The 20,430-nt window shown below is 53.0% G+C and overlaps 1 protein-coding gene across 2 annotated transcripts; it reads left to right on the top strand.

Moving 5' to 3' along the window:
- The first annotated feature begins 78 nt into the window (after nucleotides 1-78).
- Nucleotides 79-19,961, top strand: LOC141965496 (dual oxidase 2-like). 2 transcript variants are annotated; one of them, XM_074917187.1, is made up of 33 exons: nucleotides 79-142; nucleotides 767-850; nucleotides 2,379-2,543; nucleotides 3,608-3,795; nucleotides 5,120-5,321; nucleotides 5,882-6,048; nucleotides 6,136-6,196; nucleotides 6,332-6,428; nucleotides 6,611-6,698; nucleotides 7,035-7,143; nucleotides 7,466-7,629; nucleotides 8,070-8,236; nucleotides 8,428-8,546; nucleotides 9,873-10,010; nucleotides 10,320-10,433; nucleotides 11,028-11,230; nucleotides 11,486-11,671; nucleotides 12,144-12,369; nucleotides 13,069-13,162; nucleotides 13,391-13,566; nucleotides 13,834-13,903; nucleotides 14,375-14,470; nucleotides 15,337-15,515; nucleotides 16,387-16,617; nucleotides 16,844-16,943; nucleotides 17,050-17,099; nucleotides 17,213-17,340; nucleotides 17,537-17,690; nucleotides 17,830-18,062; nucleotides 18,225-18,383; nucleotides 18,547-18,702; nucleotides 18,787-18,915; nucleotides 19,388-19,961. In XM_074917187.1, exons 1-33 carry the CDS (start codon nucleotides 79-81, stop codon nucleotides 19,508-19,510), a joined length of 4,620 nt encoding a protein of 1,539 aa, XP_074773288.1. In that variant the 3' UTR covers nucleotides 19,511-19,961. The 2 variants fall into 2 exon arrangements, with proteins under 2 accessions (XP_074773288.1, XP_074773289.1); XM_074917188.1 differs by having other exon boundaries at nucleotides 94-142; nucleotides 13,834-13,894.
- The last annotated feature ends 469 nt before the right edge of the window (nucleotides 19,962-20,430 follow it).

The raw sequence follows: 20,430 nt of genomic DNA, 5'->3' as shown, positions 1-20,430 counted from the left end.
CTCCGCGAGCAGCCCAGCTCCAGCTCCCTCCTTTTCCTCTCTGCTTGCAGGTCGCTGCTTCCCAAGACCCAGCGGCTGATGCAACCCGCAGAGATGATGCTGAGTTTGACTGAGGTTCTGCTGGTGACGTGGACCTTGGGGAGTAAGTATGGCTTCAGGGAAGGGGGTCCAGGGGGAGATCCTGGATAGTTTCTGCCCCTCAGAGGAATTTCCTCTAACTCATGGGGCATTATATCAGAGATGGGTGTGATTCAATTTGCAACGAGATAAGAAAAAACATGCAACAAAAGGTTGAACTTGAAGAGCCTGCAGGTTGGGAGACTCAGCTATTTATATGAACTGGAGGTTCTTGCTAGTTTTATAACAAAAGCAATAAAAATTAACACAAAGTATACTTACTGATACACAATGCATGGAGCAGAGCATAACTCCAATGTCAAGGCCTTTGCTGGACTCACACAGACATTGTATCAGACTTCTTCTGATACAATGAGAGAGAAGGAGAAAATGAAAATCCTGTGGGAGTAGTCTGGTGGGGTCTAGAAATTGATTTGGGGACATCAGGATCAGAAGCATGAATTTCTAATTTTAGATATTGCTTATCCCTCAGAAGGAGTGCAAAACTTGTCTAAAAAACTGTTTGTACATAGAGCTCTGGGAAAAAATACAGGAAAATATCACAATATAAATATAATTCTGTAATGGAGGTGCTTGTTTCATACATTTCTTTTTTTGCTGCTCACCAAGTGGGTTCGGTCTCTTCCAGGGGCCCAGGAGAGCATCTCCTGGGAGGTCCAGCGCTACGACGGCTGGTACAATAACCTGCTGCACCACAGCTGCGGCTCAGTGGGTGAGTGCCAGGCCCGGGGATGGGGACGGTGAGATGGGGCGAGCTGGCACTTTGGCACTGGGCTCACTTTACAACCCTCTCTGACTTGACCCTGAACCAGGCAGGTGGCCAGGCAATGCCACCTCCCATGGCTCTGAGAAGTGGCTATTTGCACTCAAGGTAGTTCCCCAGAGGCACCTAAGAGCCCCCTTAGATCAGTCTGGAGGGGTCAAGCAGCCCAGCTTTGTCTCCCATGTCCTGGCCTTGCCACTTTTACCTGCTGCTCAGGCACCATCTGCAGGTTGTGCTGGTGCTGGATCAGACCCAGAGCAGAACTGTGCCTTTTCAGTGCCATTCAAAACACCCAAGGTAGGGAGGACCCAGCTCTTCCCAGAAGGCATTTCACTGATGGACAGGGATCCCAGAGCTGGGAAAAGGCATCTCTAGCCAAAATCAGCATGCAGTTCAAGCAGCATTTAACATAAGGCAGAGACAGAAGAGTTCATGGTCCAGGCATGCTGGACCTACTCCTTTTCTGGTCTGACCAGGACAGATACTGCGCTGTTGGGCTGCTGTGCAGCAGGTACTGGGACAGTACCTGGGATTTCCCTGTGCCAGTGGTGACCTGCTTTCTTATGCCTACAACTAGCCCATGGGCCCACCTCCAGGAGAGGGACCAGGGCAGATCAGTCAGGATCTTATCTAAAATATTAAAGATCATGAATCCTCCTATTTTCTTCAACCCAGATCAGTCACCTACATGGTGACATACAGCACGATGGCAATTACACATCTTCCTCCAATTCAAAATGGCTCTCCAACATGACACACGCATCATCAGCCCTTTGGTTACACCAAAGCCTGTCAGGGACATCCAGTGATTCTCAGGCAGACAAGATCTCCCTCTTCCAGCACAGACAGTTCAGATGTCAACATTTGGAAACAAACCTATAGAAAATAAACCTGAAACTAAGCCTATAATTCAGGATCTCCCCTAGCTCTGGGGAGCTCCAGCAAATGAAGCCCACTACACTTGTGAAGAGCCTTTTGAAGCAAGCTCACTCATCACTGAAATGACCTCCCACCTCCATGCTTTTCAGTTATGGGACAGGCAGTGGGTGCAAAGTCAGGGTGTTTCTCTTTCATCTTCTCCCTTGTCTCTCTGCCTCTCTGGCTGTTCCCTCTCCTCTTTTCTGCGGTGTTGGCAATCACCATGCTTGTGTAGGACTGCATAGTCAACATGGGCATCTTAACATCACTTCAGTTACCCACTGGAGTACCCCAGACCTCCAGCAGGCAACAGGGATGCACATGGACCAGAGAAGGACGACTGGAAGGGAACATGGAGGATCCCTCCTAGTTTTATGAGGACTGATCCCAGTGTTGCAGGAAGTTTTGGGTGCTGGTACCAAATCTTGCATATTCTTGGCCACTATAAGCATCTATGCCATCCTCTTGATCTCTTTTGGGACCCTCACACCCCACTATTGCTGTGTCTCCTGTCTGTTGGGTGCTGCCGGACCTGTGTCCTGTTGCTTTGGTGCTGCAGGTGCCAGGCTGCTGCGTCTCCTACCAGCCAACTATGCGGATGGGGTCTACCAGGCACTGCAGGAGCCCCGCGTGCCCAACGCTCGCCAGCTCAGCAACGCCGTGGCACGTGGACCCTCCGGGCTGCCCTCCCGCAGGAACACAACTGTGCTGGCTGTCTTCTTTGGTAAGAGCTGGGGCCTGGCACTGGGTGAAGAAATGTTGGTTTGAGTGGAAAATGTTGGTTTCTCATACTCCAAGGCCATGAGTTGGAGCACTCCTCACCCACTCCTTCATATCAGACCCACACCTGAAAGATAAAGCCTTGAGTATTGCCAAACCAAAGTACTGTCCAGTCAAGAGAGTTTGCATGAATTTTCAGTGACCTTTGGCAGTTGCCCCAGATGTTGATATTTGTCATTTGGGAACTTCCTCATTTGTTTTAGTGGTAGAGTTACCCTGTTGCAAAATGCCTGACAGATGTGATAAGAGCTGTGCCGTGAGTGATTGCTGGGCAAAATTGCTGCAAGTCAGAGCAGTTTTTGCTGTTGCTCAGGAGCCTGGCAGGGTCTTGGATCTCCAAGCCTAGGGATGTCTGTCTCTGGGAAACACCCTTGGCTCATTGAGAAAATGAGCTGAACTTGTCAAAGTGGAGATGGTTAGCTCCCCATACAGCTTAAGGTTCATACACATCCCCAGACACGTAAGCCATGGTGCTTAGCCCCAAGATGGACCACAGGAGGGGCAGACACTAGTGCAGCATTGTTTATCTCCTCTCTGGAAGCAGTTTTTCCCATCACACCAAATCTTAAATGGGCAACGGCAGCCACCAGGCTCAGCATCAGTACCAACCCTTGGCTTTGAAGGCCACAGGCAAGGAGATCAGGGAAATAGTGTCTAAATGCAGAGCCTTGGTCCTGGTGAAGTGGTGGCCAGCCGATGGTCCAGCTGCCAGTGCTCTCTGAACACTCGCTGGCTGAGTTTCTCCACCCTAGTCCCTGAATGACCCCACCCTACTCATGAGGTCTGGCCGGAACCCCTGTTCCTGTGGACTGGAGCTCAGCACATCTGGGCTCCAGCCTGAAGTGACTTTTTCAGAGTCATGGAGCAGTGAAGACAGGAAGGAAACCACTCTCACTGCACAGGCTGGTCCCCTCAGCCCACATATGGCTCAGCTGCCCACCATAACATCCTGTTCCAGGGGCTGGTGGCAGTCCTGCTGGCTGCTGACCATGTTTGGGTCTTTGGCAGGTTTCCACGTGCTCTTGGACATCCTGGGGACAGAGAAACCTGGCTGCCCTGCTGAGTTCCTGAACATCCACATCCCATCTGGAGACCCTGTGTTTGACCCTGCAGGCACTGGAGATGTGGTCCTGCCCTTCCAGCGCATCCACTGGGCAGCGGAGACGGGGCAGAGCCCCAACAGCCCCCGGGAACAGGTAGGTAGGGTTTCCTTTGCTCTTTGACTTTCAGATAAATTCCTCTTCACCCAGCATTGGGGTCTGTGGCAGCCAAGATAGTGTTTGCAAAAATAAAAGGGGAGCAGCACTGTTTCCTTAAAAATTATACATCTCTCAAGTGTTTGAACCAACTGTAAATGAACCCAAAGCACAACCTCCAAGGTACTGGTTCACACAGAGCATTTGTTGTTGCTCAAGGTCAGCGCTTTTCTTGGCCAGAGAAAATGTAATTACTCTAGATCTGCCTGTGTCATCTATTTTAATGCAAATTTTAGGATCTTGCGTGGTTTATGGAGGGTGGAAGAGGAAAAGGTAAAGCAGGAGCAACTCAGTCTTCCTGAGCTGCCAAAGTTTTTATCACTTTTAGTCCAAATGAGCAGAGATAAGGCTGTCTTTATCTGGTGAAACAAGTGATAACTGGGGCTTTTAGTGCAAGTGTAATGAATGTCCATAACCAACTTCTGCAATTGTGCTGCTTTAGAAGATCAGGAATTACAACACATTTTGTTAGGCACCAACTCTTATCTTTAATAATGTATCACAAAACTGAACTGGTACTGTTATAAAGTTGTAAAGCTTCACTGACTTTCAGTCATTTTGGAAAAAATATGTATTTTCCCCCAATTTCTCTGTATTCTGCTGTGCAGAAGCTGGGTGTGTTCCCAAGCCCATGTGCTTTTTCTTTCGTACTGGAAAGCTTCCCAATCAAAATTGCTTCAGCAAAATACCCCCCCGAGCCTTTCACATGACAAACCATGATGAGACCAGATTAACAAGTCATGGTTTTAGCAGCATTTCAAACCTTAGAGAAATGAAAACTCCAGTGAGTTTTTGGACTAAAAAGGTTGTTTTCATGAAAACATTTGGCAGGGGAGATATTCAACATGCTGGCAGGGCAGTGGGACTCCCTGCTCTCAGGACAGGACTCAAGGGGACAGCTCCAGTGATTCCAGTTTCCCCAGAGATAGGTTTAGTCCCCTTCCAGCTTGGTCATGCCTACGCAGGGATTCACAGATGTCTGCTTCTGGGCATAACTGAAAACAACTGGGAAAAGAAACCCAAAATGTACATTTGAAAAACCTGTGCCTGGGATTATCCCATACTTGGCACTAATTCCTGCAGTTTGCATAGAGATTGTTGGTGTGTATATATTTGCATCCTGATAGTTCTTGTTAAAACAGGAGATGGGGTGGCTGCTTTACAAGACCAAAAGGGATGAGTTGGGGCTTTTCAGACCTTTTTTTTGCACCTTTCTGCTGAGACCCCAGTGCCAATTAATGCCTGTTCCCTGTGCCTGCCCTAGACCAATGAAGTGACGGGCTGGCTGGACGGCAGCTCCATCTATGGCCCCTCACACTCCTGGAGCGATGCCCTGAGGAGCTTCTCAGGGGGACAGCTGGCATCGGGGCCTGGTAGGCGCCTGCCAAGGGAGACAGATGGGAGGATCCCCATGTGGAAGGCGCTGGATCCATCCACAGGACAGGGTGGTCCCCAGGGAATCTACGGTAATGGTGGCATCCTCAATAGGTTTTCACCTGCTTGGCTCCGTCCCTGACCGTGAGCGGGGGGAGCAGGATGTCCCTAGACCCGAGCCCAGAGGGAACCACAGGAAAGGGCAGTGGGATGTGGTGGGTCAGGCGTCCCATGGGAGAACAAGCAGTTTCCCAGCCCAAGGGGGTGGAAGACGCAAGCCCCAGAGAAGACTTCCCAGCAAAGACAGATGCCACATCCCCAGGAGGTAACCGGTCATTTCCCAGTCAACATACAGAGACCAGCTGCTGGACCCTCTGATCTAAGGTGATCTCCTCTGGGGAAAGGGTCTGCCACCAATAAAAACCTGCTCATCTTACTTTGAATTCCTCACCTGCCCAACCATTGGTCTGTGCTGGGGGCCTGGTGTGCTTCTCACTAGCTCACACTGCCTGTCTCCCTGGGGAGGAAGGAAGGGAAAGGGGACGAGGGGATGCTGGGCAGCAGCCACAGGGCTGGGTGTGCTCCTCCAGTCACAGGCAAAGCTAGACCCAGCGGTGGCATCCCCCACTGATGATCCTGGTGGCTCTTGCAGACCTGGGGAGCGCCTGGGGGAATGAGAACCGCTTCCTGCAGGCTGAGAGCATCGCCTGGTTTCGGTACCACAACCACCTGGCCACAGCACTGGCTCAGGAGCACCCGACCTGGTCTGATGAGGACATCTTCCAGCATGCACGCAAGCGGGTCATTGCCACTTTCCAGGTGAGGGATGGGACCTCCCAGTCTCTGCTGGGACCTCTGACACCACAGGGCCAGTGTTGGCCCTGACCCAGCTCCCCTGTGCTCTAGAGCATCGTGCTGTATGAGTGGCTGCCAACCCTGCTGGGGACACGCATCCCAGAGTACAAAGGTGAGGGGCACGGCAGATGAGGGTGTGCAGGGAGCAGGGGTGGGGGGACCAGGGGAGCCAGGGATGGGGCAGGAGGGGGAGCTCAGCCCCCTTTCCCTCCAGCCTGGTTGCTGGACCATAGCTGCTGCCCCACAGGTTACCAGCAGCACCTGGACCCCAGCCTCTCACCAGAATTCGTGGTGGCTGCAGGGCAATTCCTGGCCACCATGTTGCCGCCAGGCATTTACAAGAGGTAGGAGCAACACGTACGGAGCAGTGCCATGCCAGGGAAAGGGATGCCCAAGCTGGGGTGGTGGCCAGGGACAGTCCCTCTCCCTTCACTGCATCCTGCCCCTCACTGGGACAGCCAAGCCCTGCCAGCTCCAGGCAGTCCTGACTGGGGCCTCTGGGTCCAGCTCTTCTCTGCTGTTCCAGAGGCCCCAAGTGCCAGTTCCAGAAAGTGCCTGGCCCCAACGGTTCATTCCCAGCGGTGCGGCTCTGCAACAGCTATTGGAGCAGAGAGGTATGGGGAAGGGAATGCAGGGTCCTGAAGACTGGCCAGGGGGGCTTCATTCCTTGCTTTATGTTATAGAGGACCCCACAGGGGTGTGAAAGGGGAATTGGGTGCAGAGCATGACAGCCTACCAAGGCGGATGAGGTCCTCCCCATCCAAATATCCCCAGATGCTGTCTTCAGCTGCAGCAGGCTCAGACCTCAAGGTTGAGCTGACATAAAGAAAATGAGCCTAGTCCCCTTACGGCCAGGGTCTGGACACCTATGGGTACCAGTTCAGGGGTGTAGGGCTGTTCCACGTCCTCAGTCCTGGGAGGAATCACCTGTTCTTCCCATCTCCCCTCAGAGCACTGGGCTGCAGCAGGCAGAGGCTGTGGATGTGGACAACCTCCTGCTGGGGATGACCTCACAGATTGCAGAGCAGGAGGACAACATTGTGGTCGAAGATCTCCAAGGTCTGCACTTCCTTGCATGTCAGTGGGGGACCCTCTCTCCTGGGCTGCACAGGGGCCAAGATGGGGAGGCAGGTCCCATCACCACCACCATCAGCACCCAACCACATGCTCAGAGCAGCTTCAACCTTGTTAATGGAGATGCAGAGAAGCTGCAGGGCATGTTAAGCATGTCCATGGGATTGTCCTGGCAAGGGCATAGAGATGATTTCCATGTTCAGCACGGCCCATGGCAGAGGGATGAGGCCAGCCCAGCAGCTATGGCAGTAGGTGTTGCTCTTCCAGCTCTGCCTTGCCATCACCACAGCTTTGAATCCACCCACAGATTACTGGTATGGGCCCCTGAAGTACTCCCGCACTGACTACGTGGCCAGCTGGCTTCAGCGCGGGCGAGACCTTGGCTTGCCAACCTATAACCAAGCCCGGGAGCGATTTGGGTTAGAGCCTCTCCAGAACTGGTCAGACCTTGCCCCACACCTGGAGCAACAGGTAACAGGGAACTGGTCTGGGCACAGAAAATGTGTGTGTCAAAGGATGTTGGGGCAGTTCAGGCAGTAATTGGCTTCTCCAGCAACATAGGAAGAGGGACATCAGTGCACATCCCGACCTAGCTTATTTTCATGCCTGCAGGGCTGTTGCATTGGGGTAACCGTGTAATTACGTGACAGGAATATCCTGCCCCAGTGTTGAGCTCCCATGCCGCAGGGTGCTCTGCTCCTCCTGAAGCTGAAATGCTCTGGGAGTAATGTTTAGTTACTCAAGACCAAGCCATGAGCTCAAGGCTGTGTGGGGCTGAGCATCTTCCCAGCCCATGGATGTGTGACGCCTGGAAAATGCACATTCCTCCCTCCTGCTGAAGCTTGCCAAGAATTTCTGATGCCCTGGCAGAATTTCCTTTGCTCACATGTGCCGTGGGGCTTTCTGGCCAGGTTCTGGAGAAGATTGCTGCCCTGTATGCCAACAACACAGCTGGGCTGGAGCTGCTCCCTGGAGGCATGCTGGAGACTGACAGCTCCCTCTTCAGTGTCATCATCCTGGACCAGTTTGTGCGCCTGCGTGATGGCGACAGGTTTTGGTTTGAAAACACCAAGAATGGGTAAATGCCTCCTCCCCACCTGGCAGGCTGCCCACTGCTCTGCAAGTCCCAGTAAAACACAAAAACTGGGGCTGAAGGAAATAACATCCTTCAGCTTCCTTAGTTCCTCAAATGGTGCAGGGAGTGCAGCCCTCCTGCTGCTGGCCAGTGACACTTGGGGCCACCATTTGGCTCCATGTCTTCTTCCCCAGGCTGTTCACAGTGGAGGAAACCAGGGAGATCCGTAACACCACCTTCCATGATGTCCTGACTGCTGTCACCTATGCAGACCCCACGGACCTTCAACCTCATGTATTCGTCTGGAGTGAGGGTGAGTGCTTCATGCATCAGCAGGGCGCAGGGAGCGAACAGCATCAGCAAGTTAGGGAGGAAAGCAGACCCATCTCAGTGACACAGCCAGTGACTCAGCGACACAGAGCTGGCAGTTTCTCAAGCCTGACACCTGCTATGCCCCTAAGCCAGCAAAGTGTGTGCAAAATTCAAGGGCTGCTTGTAAGCAAGGTGGGCAGTGCTGATCTTGAAAGTGGGTTGAAGTCCAGGCATATGTAAGTCCTGTAAGGATCTCTGGGTACAAAAATGCAGTTGATGTCCTGGAAGGTCCTGCTGAGGTTAAAACTTGGCTTTTGCCTACCCCACGCTGTCACGTTTCTCACTGATGTGTCCTCTAGCTCATTTGATATACAGTTGCACACAGGTCAGCAGGGAAAATGGATTAGTGATCCCGAAATATGACAAAGTTTGCAGTTAGGTTTTACATACTGTAACTACATAATGCTACCTATTTCTGCCTTCAATTGCATCAACCCCTGAATATGTCCTGGGTGCTGCACTGCAGAGCCCACTCCTGCCCGGCTGCTCTGCCGATGGGGTTGTTAGTTAACCAACGCTGTCAGAAGGGCTGCCCAGGCTTTTCTGCGGATGTGGTTGCAGCCGCAGCATGAGCTGCACCAGCCAACTTTCAGCCTGGGTCAGGGCTTGTGTCCCAGCATGTTTTGGTTTCCCAGCAGGCTAGGAGCAGCCTAGTCTTGTGCTGATATGCACTCTTCACCCTGCTGCCCTCCTGTACTGTCCCTGAAATGAGCTTTCCTCTCCCTGCCAAGACCCAGACAGAGTACTGCTGCCTTGCTCAGGGTGAGGTGTAGCCAAACACAGCACTATGCCTTTTCCTCTTGGAATCTTGCCACACTCTTCCCGTTTATGGAAAGCATTTTATTTGGTGCATGTTCTGGCCCTTGCAAGTTGTTTTTGTTCCTTTGGCATATGCTCCATGCAATTGCACCAGGAAGACTCCCTGGATTTGCATCATCCTGATGAACAGAGGCTCTAAGCCCCAGTTTGCCATGGCCTGGTGTGCTTCTTGCTCAGCCCCTCCCACTGGGAGAGGTGATAGTGCTGAACTGCCAGAGCACTCGAGTCCAGTTCTGTGCTTGGCTTGTTGTGGCAGGTAAAGGTTCAATCCAAAACCAAGGCTTTTCCCCTAAGATCTGGAGTTTAACTTGAGCATCCCAGTTTTGCAGCGCTCCCTGGGTCACTCATCAATCACCCACCAGCATCTTAATGCAGATGTTCCTGGGGACAATGGAGGTGAGATGGGTAAAAGGTCCATGACACCTACAGCCCATCTCCCCTCACGCAGGGGATCCATGCCCCCAGCCCCAGCAGCTGACAGCTCAACACCTGCCCAGCTGCACGCCCATGATGGTTCTGGACTACTTTGAAGGCAGCGGCGCAGGCTTCGGGATCATCATCGTTGTCCTCTGCTGTCTTCCTTTAGGTTTGCCACTCTATTTCTTTACCCATCTCCTCTTCTACCAGGGAAAGGGGCTGAATGCCCATAGACAAAGCACCTCCCAGGTGCTGAGTCTTGGTCACCCCCGAGGTCCTTGAGGTGGCAGGGTCCTTGGGCACCAGGAGGGGGCAGGGCTTTCATGGAGCAGCCCTGGTTTAAATAAATCCATGCAGCATTGAACTTGGGGCGATGGGGAAGAAATAAACCCGTGTCTGCCCAGTCGCACAGGTGATGCTGCCGAAGTGGGAAGGAGTTTTGTGATACTTCATGCCTCTTTCTCCCATGTATCCCCAGTGACTCTGTTTGTTGCCTGGATTGTTGCTGTTTTCCGCAAGAGAGATTTCAAGAAGCTGCAGAAGAAGCAGAGCACCAGTGTGCGGAGAGAGGTGACCGGCGAGGCGATACATGGTGAGGTGGCACTGTCAGTCCTGCAGTGGTGTTTGATGATGCTGCTGGAGTCAGGGCACATACCGAGGCAAGGCTGGGCTTGAAGCTCATATCCATGCGGATGTAAGGAGAAACTGTTTCCCTAGGAGGATAGTCAAGCAGTGGAGCAGGTAGCCCAGAGAGGTTGTGCAGTCTCCATCCTATCAAAGACCTGACCAGATAAAGCCTTGAGCAGACTGGCTTGACACTGTAGCTGGTCCTACTTTGAGCAGGAGGTTGGGCAAGAGACCCTTCCAACCTGACTCATCCTATGACCCTCTAATTCCAACCCTCTCCAGTTCACACCTTACCTGAAGGAAACCTATGTAGGGTAATTGCACCAGTACCTCCAGGACAGGGACTGTATCTCCTTGCTCTGGACACTGGAAAAATCCTACCTCCTGCTCCATGGTCTGTACCCCTCTTAAGCTCTGAAGTTGGGAGATCATCGTTTTCCCCTTAACATGTGTCTGGTCCTGAAATCACTCCCAAACCACATCTCAGTGAAGGAGGTGCTGGGATGAATAGGAGTCCAGGTGCGCCTTTCCAGCTGAGTCCTGTGCTTTCACCCATCAGCCATGGAGTGGCACGGTCCCAAGACAGACAGCTCTCCCGTCTACATTCAGCTCCAAGCAGACAAAGTTCTCAAAGTGCTGGATGGGAGAGGGTCTGTGCTCCGGAGCATCAGCCTGAAAGCCCACCAAAGGGTGGAGGTGATCCTCTCCAGCAACAAAGGGAACAAAGCTCTGCTCCTGAAGAGCCCCAAGGAGTATGACCTGGTGAGTACCATGACGCCTGGGGTATGATTCCTTCCCCTGGACCCTCCACAGTCCTCTGCCACTGGTCACATACGCCCTGCACCACTCAGTCCTGGGCACTGGGAGCAGTGTATGTCCCTGAAGGGTGGCTGTGGCCTCCTGAGAACCACCAGGTCCAGCTCATACCAAGGAGTGACCACTGTGGTGAAGAGCAGAAGCACTTACATCCCATCTGAGCCTCTGCTGCTCACAGCCATTCTTTTGGGTCTTTTGCAGGTGCTGCTTTTCAGCGAAGAGGCAGAGAGGAGCAGCTTCATTGGGAAGCTAAGAGGCTACTTGGAGGAGAGCAGCCTTGATCTGCACATATCTGAGATGAAGGAGCAGAGTCTGATGAAATGGGCAGTCACCCAGGAGCAAAGAAAACAAATTCTGGAGACTTTCTTCAGGCACCTGTTTGCTCAGGTACGTAGAGGTGTGGCAGGCTCTGATGCATGGAGGAAGGTATTTCTGTATTGATTAAGCAATGAATGTTGCTGCCATTGCTTTCCGTAAGAGCTGGCGAGCCATGCACAAGGAAGCTGCCCATACTTTCAAGACCAAGGGACATTTTCCCTTGAAGAAGACAAAGTTCTGCTGTGGTGATACAAGTGTCTAAAGTTGCAAAGAGACTTTTGGATGATGAAACTGAGGTCTCCATAGTGGTCACTGGTGTTTAGTGTGTAGAAAAGACAGAGGACTTCCGCCCTGTGTAGGAGAGATATGGGACTTCCTCATTCACATTGTGTAGGAGAGACATGGGACTTCCCCATGGTATCTGCCATGAGTTTTGTGCCAGGGGAGACACCGGTCTTTGTGCAATAGGTCAGGCAAGTGAGCACCAGCCTTCTGCTCTGCCAGCACTCATTGGATTTCTTTTGTGGGACACAACCTGCAGGTGCTGGAAATCGACAGGTCCAATGCCGGAGAGCTCAACTTTGAATCTTCACAGAAGGCAAAGGAGTCTCTAACATGTGAACTGAGCAGGGCTGAGTTTGCCGAGGCCCTGGGGCTCAAAGCCCACTCCATGTTTGTGGACTCCATGTTCTCACTGGCCGACAAAGACGGCAATGGCTACATCTCCTTCCGGGAATTCCTGGACATCTTGGTGGTCTTCATGAAAGGTGAGAGCTGGAACTGGTTCGTGTCTTCATCTGTTGCCCTCAGACCTGTTTCTAGGCTCTGGCAACACCATCAGCAGAGTGAAGGACAAGATCCATCCAGCAGGTCAATCGGTAGACACTCCTACAGATTAAAATTCCTTTCACTTAGGACAGCTTCAACGTGAGTTATGGGGCAGTGACAATGTAATTATATTTTCTGAAAGACTGTTCATGAGAGGAGCTATCTTTTGTCACCATAGAGAAGTCTGCCCTGTTTCCTGAACAGACTATGCATCCTGTCCTTGAGAGATGATAACTTGAGAGATAAGTATCTGATATCATACCTGATCCTCCCTAAATGACCACTTGGAAATGTGGATTCATAGATGGAGGTGGTGAACACCAGATTCAGTCAAAGCAGCTCCCAAAAGAATCATTGCTATGCAAAAGCACATTTTGAGTTTGTAAAATAACGCACAAGAAAGAATGTGTATCTACCTGATTTTTCACCTTACACTTGAGAAAGTCAAGTGGAAGGGCAGCACACTATTCACATTTAGTCGATATTCAAGCTGCAATCAGCAGCGTGCTTTCAGTCTTTTCAGAGCTGAGTGAGGCTTCACTGTTGCAGGTCCAGACTCTCAAAGACAATGTTTGACAGCATCTTTGTTGATGAAAATAGGATCTTGTTCTTACTTCACCTCTCTTCCTCCCCACCAGGGTCCCCGGAGGAGAAGTCCAAGGTGATGTTCAGGATGTATGACATAGATGAGAATGGGTTCCTCTCCAAGGAGGAGTTTCTGAGGATGCTCAGGTACTTCTCATCTATCTAGATGTTTTCACAATGTCTGTAAACACAGATGTCTTCAAAAGCAGCTCCCAGTTTCTATGCTTCACTCCACAGGTGTGTTGTGTGAGAGCCTGTGGGCTCAACACTCACTACCCATTTCTCCCATGAAACTGGTCTGGGGCTCTGCCTTGTGTTATTTGAAGGACTCAATCTGTTGTCCTCTGAAGTTCCCATCTCCCCTTCTTGCTCCAGGTCCTTCATTGAGATCTCCAACAACTGTCTGTCAAGAGACCAGGCAGAGCAGGTAACAGAGTCCATGTTTCGGGCCTCAGGGTTTCAGGATAGGGATGAGCTGACATGGGAGGATTTCCACTACATGCTGCGGGACCATGACAGTGAGCTTCGTTTCACCCAGCTCTGCATCAAAGGTCAGTGGGCAGGAGCATGGGGTGACCCCAGGCCCTGCAGGGCTGGAGGTGATGGGCAGCACCCAATACGTAGATCTCACATCTTGTCCCATCAATCTCTCCAACCCAACTGCAGTAATGGGGCATCAGCTGTTGCTCCATGCTTGACAACTTTGGGTCAGCTCAGAGTCTTTCCCCACCACACTCCCGCCCAGAGGAGATGCCTAAACCTTGTCCGCTGCATCTCATACACACTGAATGGCTGTTTGTCCTTTTGGTTCCTCAAAGGTGTCCCCGAGGTGCTCAAGCAAAACCTGCACAACCGTGTCTCCTTCATAAAAAAGAAAGAGCTGGAAGGGTAAGCTCTCCTCCTTAGTCTTGCTGCTGCTCCTGTTTCTTCTTCTCCTGCCCTGATGCACTTCCATTCTTCACCTCAGTCCCTCCAAGAAAACCTCCCACCAGGTGTTCACACGCGCAGTGCTGGGGGAGGGGGGTGACAGTGCTGGGATATGCCTGTCAGCAAGCTGGACGGTGTGGAGGGGCTGTTGCCCTTCTCCCCTGGCACCCAGGCAGGCAGAGCAGAGGAACTGCCTCCTGCAGAGCTCCTGTGTGGGGATGGGAGCCCTATCTTGGTTTTCAGAGGGGCAGGTTATCTTGAGGTGAATCCAGCCTGTGTGCCATGCAACTAAAGTTAATGCAAGTGGGCTTGAAGGAAAGAGCTGGACACCTTCTCAGCTGAGCCTGAGACGGAAAGTGGAGAACTGGAGAAAATTTTGGTAAGCCCTTCCTGCAAGTATATCTTTGAGCTAGACATAACTCTTTCCAACAGAACCATCTCAGAGGAGGAGAAAGACCCAAACCTGGACACCACGAGCCATTACGTGGAGCGAGAAGGGCAAGAGCTGCGGAAGAGACCAGGCAGAAAGTCAGTATGCACTCTCCTCTCCAGATGTGCTTCCTGGGTTCAGGCTCAGCCTGTTTGATGTTTCTCATGTCTCTGTGTCAGACTGGGCATCCATCTGGTTGAATGGCACTGCTGCAAGGAGCCAGCACCCCCATGATGGGCTGCAACGTAGGGAGGGGATGAGAGGCTGTCCCAGCAGGAGATGCCCCAGCCCAGGCAGGCACATGAGAGCCTCTCGCTGGCCGCAGAGCTACGGGAACAGCCCTGTCTTGGTGGGGACAGGGCCACAGCCGAGTCTGGGTGATGTGCATCTATTGAAAAAAAAATGAAGTAGCCAACTCCAGAGCCTGGGATAGTGATTTTTAGAGTGTATGCCTTGTCTGCAGAGAGGGCCTTTGCCTGGCAGATCCTGACTGCACTCCTTTGCCCCTTGGGATGCTGCTGGTTCACCCCTGGGCTGCTTGCAAGAGCTGCAGGAGAACACTCTGGTCCTCACTGCTGTGGCAGCAGCAAGTATTTCTACAAAGAAGCTGTTAAGTGGCTGTTACAGCCGGAATATCCTAATTTGCCTTAATAGCTCTAAGGACCTTCCCCTACCCCAGGATCAGTTTGGAGGACTGAATATTACTATGAAAATTATCTTTTACAGTTCTTATCTACAGTTTCATTTATGAGTCATTATCTGCACACCTGTTACCAGCTTTCAAAAGCATGTAGATTGTGGGATGACCTGAGATCAACTGCTGACACTGTGCTCTGCAGGTCACTGCTGTCACGGGTGTGCAGAGGTGATCACAAGTACAGGAAGGAAGACCCAAATCTGAGCATCACAGCCATATCTGGCCGGCTAAACCTCAAAATGACCCCAGCCCTCTTGTATTTGCCAGGGTGAATCAGTACCAGCTGCATTTATACACTGAAGCGCAACGGAAGAAGTACCAGCGGAACAAAGTTCAGCAGAAGATCCAGGAGTTCAAGCGGTTTGTTGAGAATTACCGGCGCCATATCATCTGTGTGGTCCTCTTCTCTGCCATCACCGCCGGCGTGTTCGTGGAGCGAGCCTACTGTGAGTGCCCATCCTGCCCTACTCCCCAGACATGGAGGGTGTGTGGGCTTGCCTCCTCAAAGCTGCTGGTTGCATGGGGCGTGCTGGGGTGTGAAAGGTCCCGGCACAGCTTTGGGCAACAATGTTGGTCCTGCTCTGGAATAACGGAGGTTGGAAGGGACCTCTGGAGGAGTCTGGTCCAATGCCCTGCTCAGAGCAAGGCCAATGTCAAAGCTGAATTAGGCTGCTGGAGGCCTTGTCTAGAGAAGGTTTGAAGGGCTCCAAGGTTGGAGATCCCACCACCTTGTTGGGCCTGTGCTAGTTTTTGACAGTCCTCCCTGTGAAGGTTTTTATTTTACATAAAACTTGAATTTCCTTCAGTGAAACTTGTGCTGTTGCCTCTCATCTTTTCACTGTGCACCTCTGAGAAAGAGCTTGGCTCTTTCCCCTCTGTAACCCATTAAGTGGTTGCAGACAGCCACAAGGTCTTCCCTCACCCATCTCCTCCAGCCTGAACAAGCCCATTTCCCTCAGCCTTTCCCCTATATGACATGATCCAGCTTCCACCCACTCTGGTGGCCTCCACCGGACTCATTCCAGTTTCCTAATGCCTCTCATACTGGGATGCCCAACTGAGGACACAGTACCAAGGTGCAGTTTCACAGTGCCTGACAGAGGAGGACAATCTTCTCCCTTGACCTCCAAGAAGACTGTGTCACCCAGCAGCTCTGGGAGGGTCTGACACAGAAAATCCTGCCCCCGTTCCCACACAGCCCCATCCCTCGTGACCTTTTCTTGGTGGACCCACACAAGTAGCTGTCCCCTTGTTGCAGGAAGGGTCATGGCCCTCAGCACTGCGCACGTTGACACCCCCTACACTCTCTCTCCCCAGACTATGCCTTCGCATCTCCCAGCACTGGAATCGCACAGACCACCTTTGTGGGGATCATCATCTCCCGGGGATCAGCTGCCAGCATCTCCTTCATGTACTCCTACATCCTGCTTACCATGTGCCGCAACCTCATCACCGTCCTGCGGGAGACCTTCCTCAATCACTACATCCCCTTCGATGCTGCTGTGGACTTCCACCGCTGGGTTGCCATGGCAGCCCTGATTTTCTCAGGTAGGTGAGCTGCTGGGGGATGTGCTGCCAAGCAGGAGGACCACCCCATCATGGCACAGCAGGACCAGGCAGAAGCTTGAAGACCTGTATGAAGCCTGCAGACATAGAGAATTTGCACCAGAGAAGAGGAGGAATTGTGGGGTCCCTGGGAGCATCAGCAGCATCTGCTGCATCTCCATCCACAGCAACAGTGATGCATTTCTCTCCTGGTTTCTGTCTCTTACAGTGCTCCACACTGCAGGGCACATAGTGAATGTCTACATCTTCTCAGTCACGCCTCTCAGCATCTTGTCCTGCCTCTTTCCCAGTGTCTTTGTGAATGATGGGTAGGTGCAACTTATAGCACAGTTCAGAGAGAGTGTCCCGGGCACAGACAGGAATGAAAGTGGAAACCAGGAGTTTGGTCTGGTACAATCTCTTGTCCCTCTTCAGGTCACAACTCCCACAGAAGTATTACTGGTGGTTCTTCCAGACTATTCCAGGTGAGACCACCTGCATGCCTGTGTGCAGGAAGGGCAGTCCTCTGCCCAGCCCAGGTGGAGCCTCTGTGGGGCTGCCCTGATCCTGCCAGACCTCCTAACCCCTTCTCTCACAGGCATGACAGGAGTGCTGCTGCTTGTGATCCTGGCTGTGATGTATGTGTTTGCTACCCACCACTTCCGACGCGTCAGCTTCCAGGGCTTCTGGATCACCCACCACCTCTACGTGCTGCTCTATGTCCTGGTAAAGCATTTGAGCTGGGAGGGAGAGTGGTGCCAATGCACTGCAAGCCTGTGGGTCAGAAATAGCTGGGGAGGTCCCACGGGAGGTGGGGGCTCCAATCCCGGCTCCCCACTGCTGCTGAGCTCTCACCAGAGCAGCCACAGAGGGATGGCTTGCCATGCTGAGCACTGTGCTGATGAGGGCTGCTGCTGCCCAGGTCATCATCCACGGCAGCTACGCACTGATCCAGCAGCCCCGCTTCTACATCTACTTCATCATCCCGGCTCTCATCTACAGCGCGGATAAACTGCTCAGCCTGAGCAGGAAGAAGGTGGAGATCAGCGTGATGAAAGCCGAGCTCCTGCCGTCAGGTACAACACCCCTGGACATGCATCACCAGCTCAGCCCAGGCTCTTTGCAAGAGCATCGGGGGCTGCAGCACTGGAGGAGCCTCCGCCGCTCAGTGTCTCCACTTTAACGAGGTCCCCATCCCCATTCATTCCCCCCAAGGTGTCACCCACCTCCAGTTCCAGCGGCCGCAGGACTTTGACTACAAGTCCGGGCAGTGGGTGCGCATCGCCTGCGTGGCCCTGGGCACCACTGAGTACCACCCCTTCACCCTGACCTCGGCACCACATGAGGACACGCTGAGCCTGCACATCCGGGCCGTGGGGCCCTGGACCACCCGCCTGCGGGAGCTCTACTCCCCAGAGAGCCTGGCCCTCATTGGCAAGCTGCCCAAGGTGAGCCCCGCGCTGCTCCTCTGGGTACAGGGACCGCCAAGCCCCAGAACATCTCAGCAATGGGCTGTGCCCAGCCCGAGGTGCTTCTCCAGCCTTGAAGACAGCCAGGACCTGGGCACGTGGAGGGAGGAGATGTTCTGCTGATGGCTGGCTCCCTTCCAGCTTTATCTGGATGGCCCCTTCGGGGAAGGCCACCAGGAGTGGAACAAGTTCGAGGTGTCAGTGCTGGTGGGAGGAGGCATCGGTGTGACACCCTTTGCATCCATCCTCAAGGACCTGGTCTTCAAGTCATCCATAAGCTCCAAGCTGCTCTGTAAGAAGGTAAGAGGAAGCATCTGAGAGACAAGAGCCCTCCTGAGATGCTTCCTGCTGCTGTGCTGGCCTCTTTGGGAGTAAAATCTTCTATGAGCCATCTGGGAAGGAGCCCCATGGACATGTATAAGGGTGCTGGCTCCACTCTGAACTTCATCCCCATGTGCCACAGATTTACTTCATCTGGGTGACGCGCACACAGCGGCAGTTTGAGTGGCTGGCTGACATCATCCGTGAGGTGGAGGAGGCAGACAGGAATGATTTAGTCTCTGTGCACATCTACATCACACAGCTGGCTGAGAAGTTCGATCTGCGTACCACCATGCTGGTGAGCCTGGCCACCCGCCAGGGAGGCTGCCATGCTGCGCTGGGCCATGCGGGGCCATCTGACATGCACTGACCTCTCTTCCAGTACATCTGCGAGCGCCACTTCCAGAAGGTGCTGAACAAGAGCCTGTTCACGGGGCTGCGCTCCATCACCCATTTTGGGCGTCCTCCCTTCATACCCTTCTTCAACTCACTGCAGGAGGTGCACCCCGAGGTCAGTGCCTGGCTGGGGACAGGAGGAGGGGCACCCACCAACCAGTGTGGGGGACTGGTCCCAGCCTGTCCTCAAGGCCCGGGAGACCTCGGTGGCATCCATACCAAGGGCAGGGCAGAAGGGGCATGAACCCCACTTTCCCTCTGGAAGCAGGATGAGCTGCAAGAGTCAGCAACACCCCACACCAGCCAAATACCCCTGGTACCGCAACACCCCGGCAGCAGCCACTGCCCGGAGCTGGCAGAGATGCTGGGGGATCCCATCCTTCCTCCATGGCCCCAGCAGCTCCACGGGGAAGTGACAACCTCCCCAAAAGCCTCCTCAGCCTGGGACAGGCTTGCTCAGCCAGCATCTGTGCACAAAGCTACTGGAGGGCAAGGGTCCAAGGGGGGGCTGGGCTGCAGGGGGGGGGGGGGGAGCGGGGGAAGCTGGTACTGCTGGGTTTGACCCCTTTGGCTCCCTCCTTCCCCAGGTGCAGAAGATCGGGGTGTTCAGCTGTGGCCCACCTGGGATGACAAAGAGCGTGGAAAAGGCTTGTCAGCAACTGAACAAGAAAGACCAGACCTACTTTGCCCATCACTATGAGAATTTCTGACCCTACCCCATGCCATTTCACCCCCGAGCTGCAGCCTTCACTGGAAGTGTGTGTGCAGCCCCAGCACCTGCACAGCAATGCTTCGGGTGGCCACAGGCCTGGGCTCCCACCACTACTGTTGGGCTGCCATGTCCCAATCCAGAAAACCCAGTGTTAGAGTTAAGCTTGCCTCTGCCACCTTAATCCTGCAAGACAGAGCTTGTGCTCTGCCGAGTAGCTTGGGGAATATCTCTGAAGAGCTTAGGGGAACAGCTTGGTGCATGCACAACCTGAATTCACAGCACTTTGCCCCAAGACCCAGGTGGCACGCATATGGGGTGAGGAGCCAGAGACCGCCTCGCCATCCTTTCTCCTTGGAACAGGCTCAGCTTTCCTAACACACTCATTTGTGTCTGCTTGCCTTCCCAAGGTTGCATGGGGCCTTAGTTGTGTTTGTGTTGGCTTCTTTCATCAGTGTCACCATTCTTCGGTCATGGATCATTTGTACTTGTTTTAACTAATGCCTGGCTTTGCATTGCTGGGCTGTTGCTCTCGCAGACTGTAACTGGGTTTAAATAAATCTGACTGAAGTTTTAAAACACTTTCTTGCCTCCTGTAGTTGGGTCTCGGTTACCTGGAGACATGCAATACTTGTGGCAGAGTGCTGGCCTTGCTCCTGTTACAGAGTATTTACACCAGCCCCCAGGAAATGGGTTAAACAGGAGTGAGCTTCTCCTGTGCTGGCGATGTACATGAGGTGGAGGCGGCATTGCAGATCTGAGCCCAGGCACAGCACCTGGATTGTGTCCTACCAGACCCATCACCCCCAGCAATGCCCCCCCAGTGGCAATGCCCCCAGCAAGACCTGGTGCGGGAGCAAATTTCAGCCGTGGAGACCAAAGAGGTTGACTCGTGGGAATAGCTTCAGCCCCTGGGCTGTT

This window comes from Athene noctua, chromosome 13, assembly GCF_965140245.1.
Source record: "Athene noctua chromosome 13, bAthNoc1.hap1.1, whole genome shotgun sequence".
NCBI lineage: Eukaryota > Metazoa > Chordata > Aves > Strigiformes > Strigidae > Athene > Athene noctua.
This window is presented reverse-complemented; position numbering and strand designations above follow the sequence as displayed.

Excerpts from the sequence above, each read along its gene's own strand:
- LOC141965496 (XM_074917187.1), top strand. The coding sequence starts at position 79 with ATGCAACCCGCAGAGATGATGCTGAGTTTGACTGAGGTTCTGCTGGTG. Across the intron at positions 13,163-13,390 it reads GAGTTTCTGAGGATGCTCAG|GTCCTTCATTGAGATCTCCA; the intron begins GTACTTCTCATC and ends TTCTTGCTCCAG. Across the intron at positions 17,100-17,212 it reads GTTCTTCCAGACTATTCCAG|GCATGACAGGAGTGCTGCTG; the intron begins GTGAGACCACCT and ends CTTCTCTCACAG.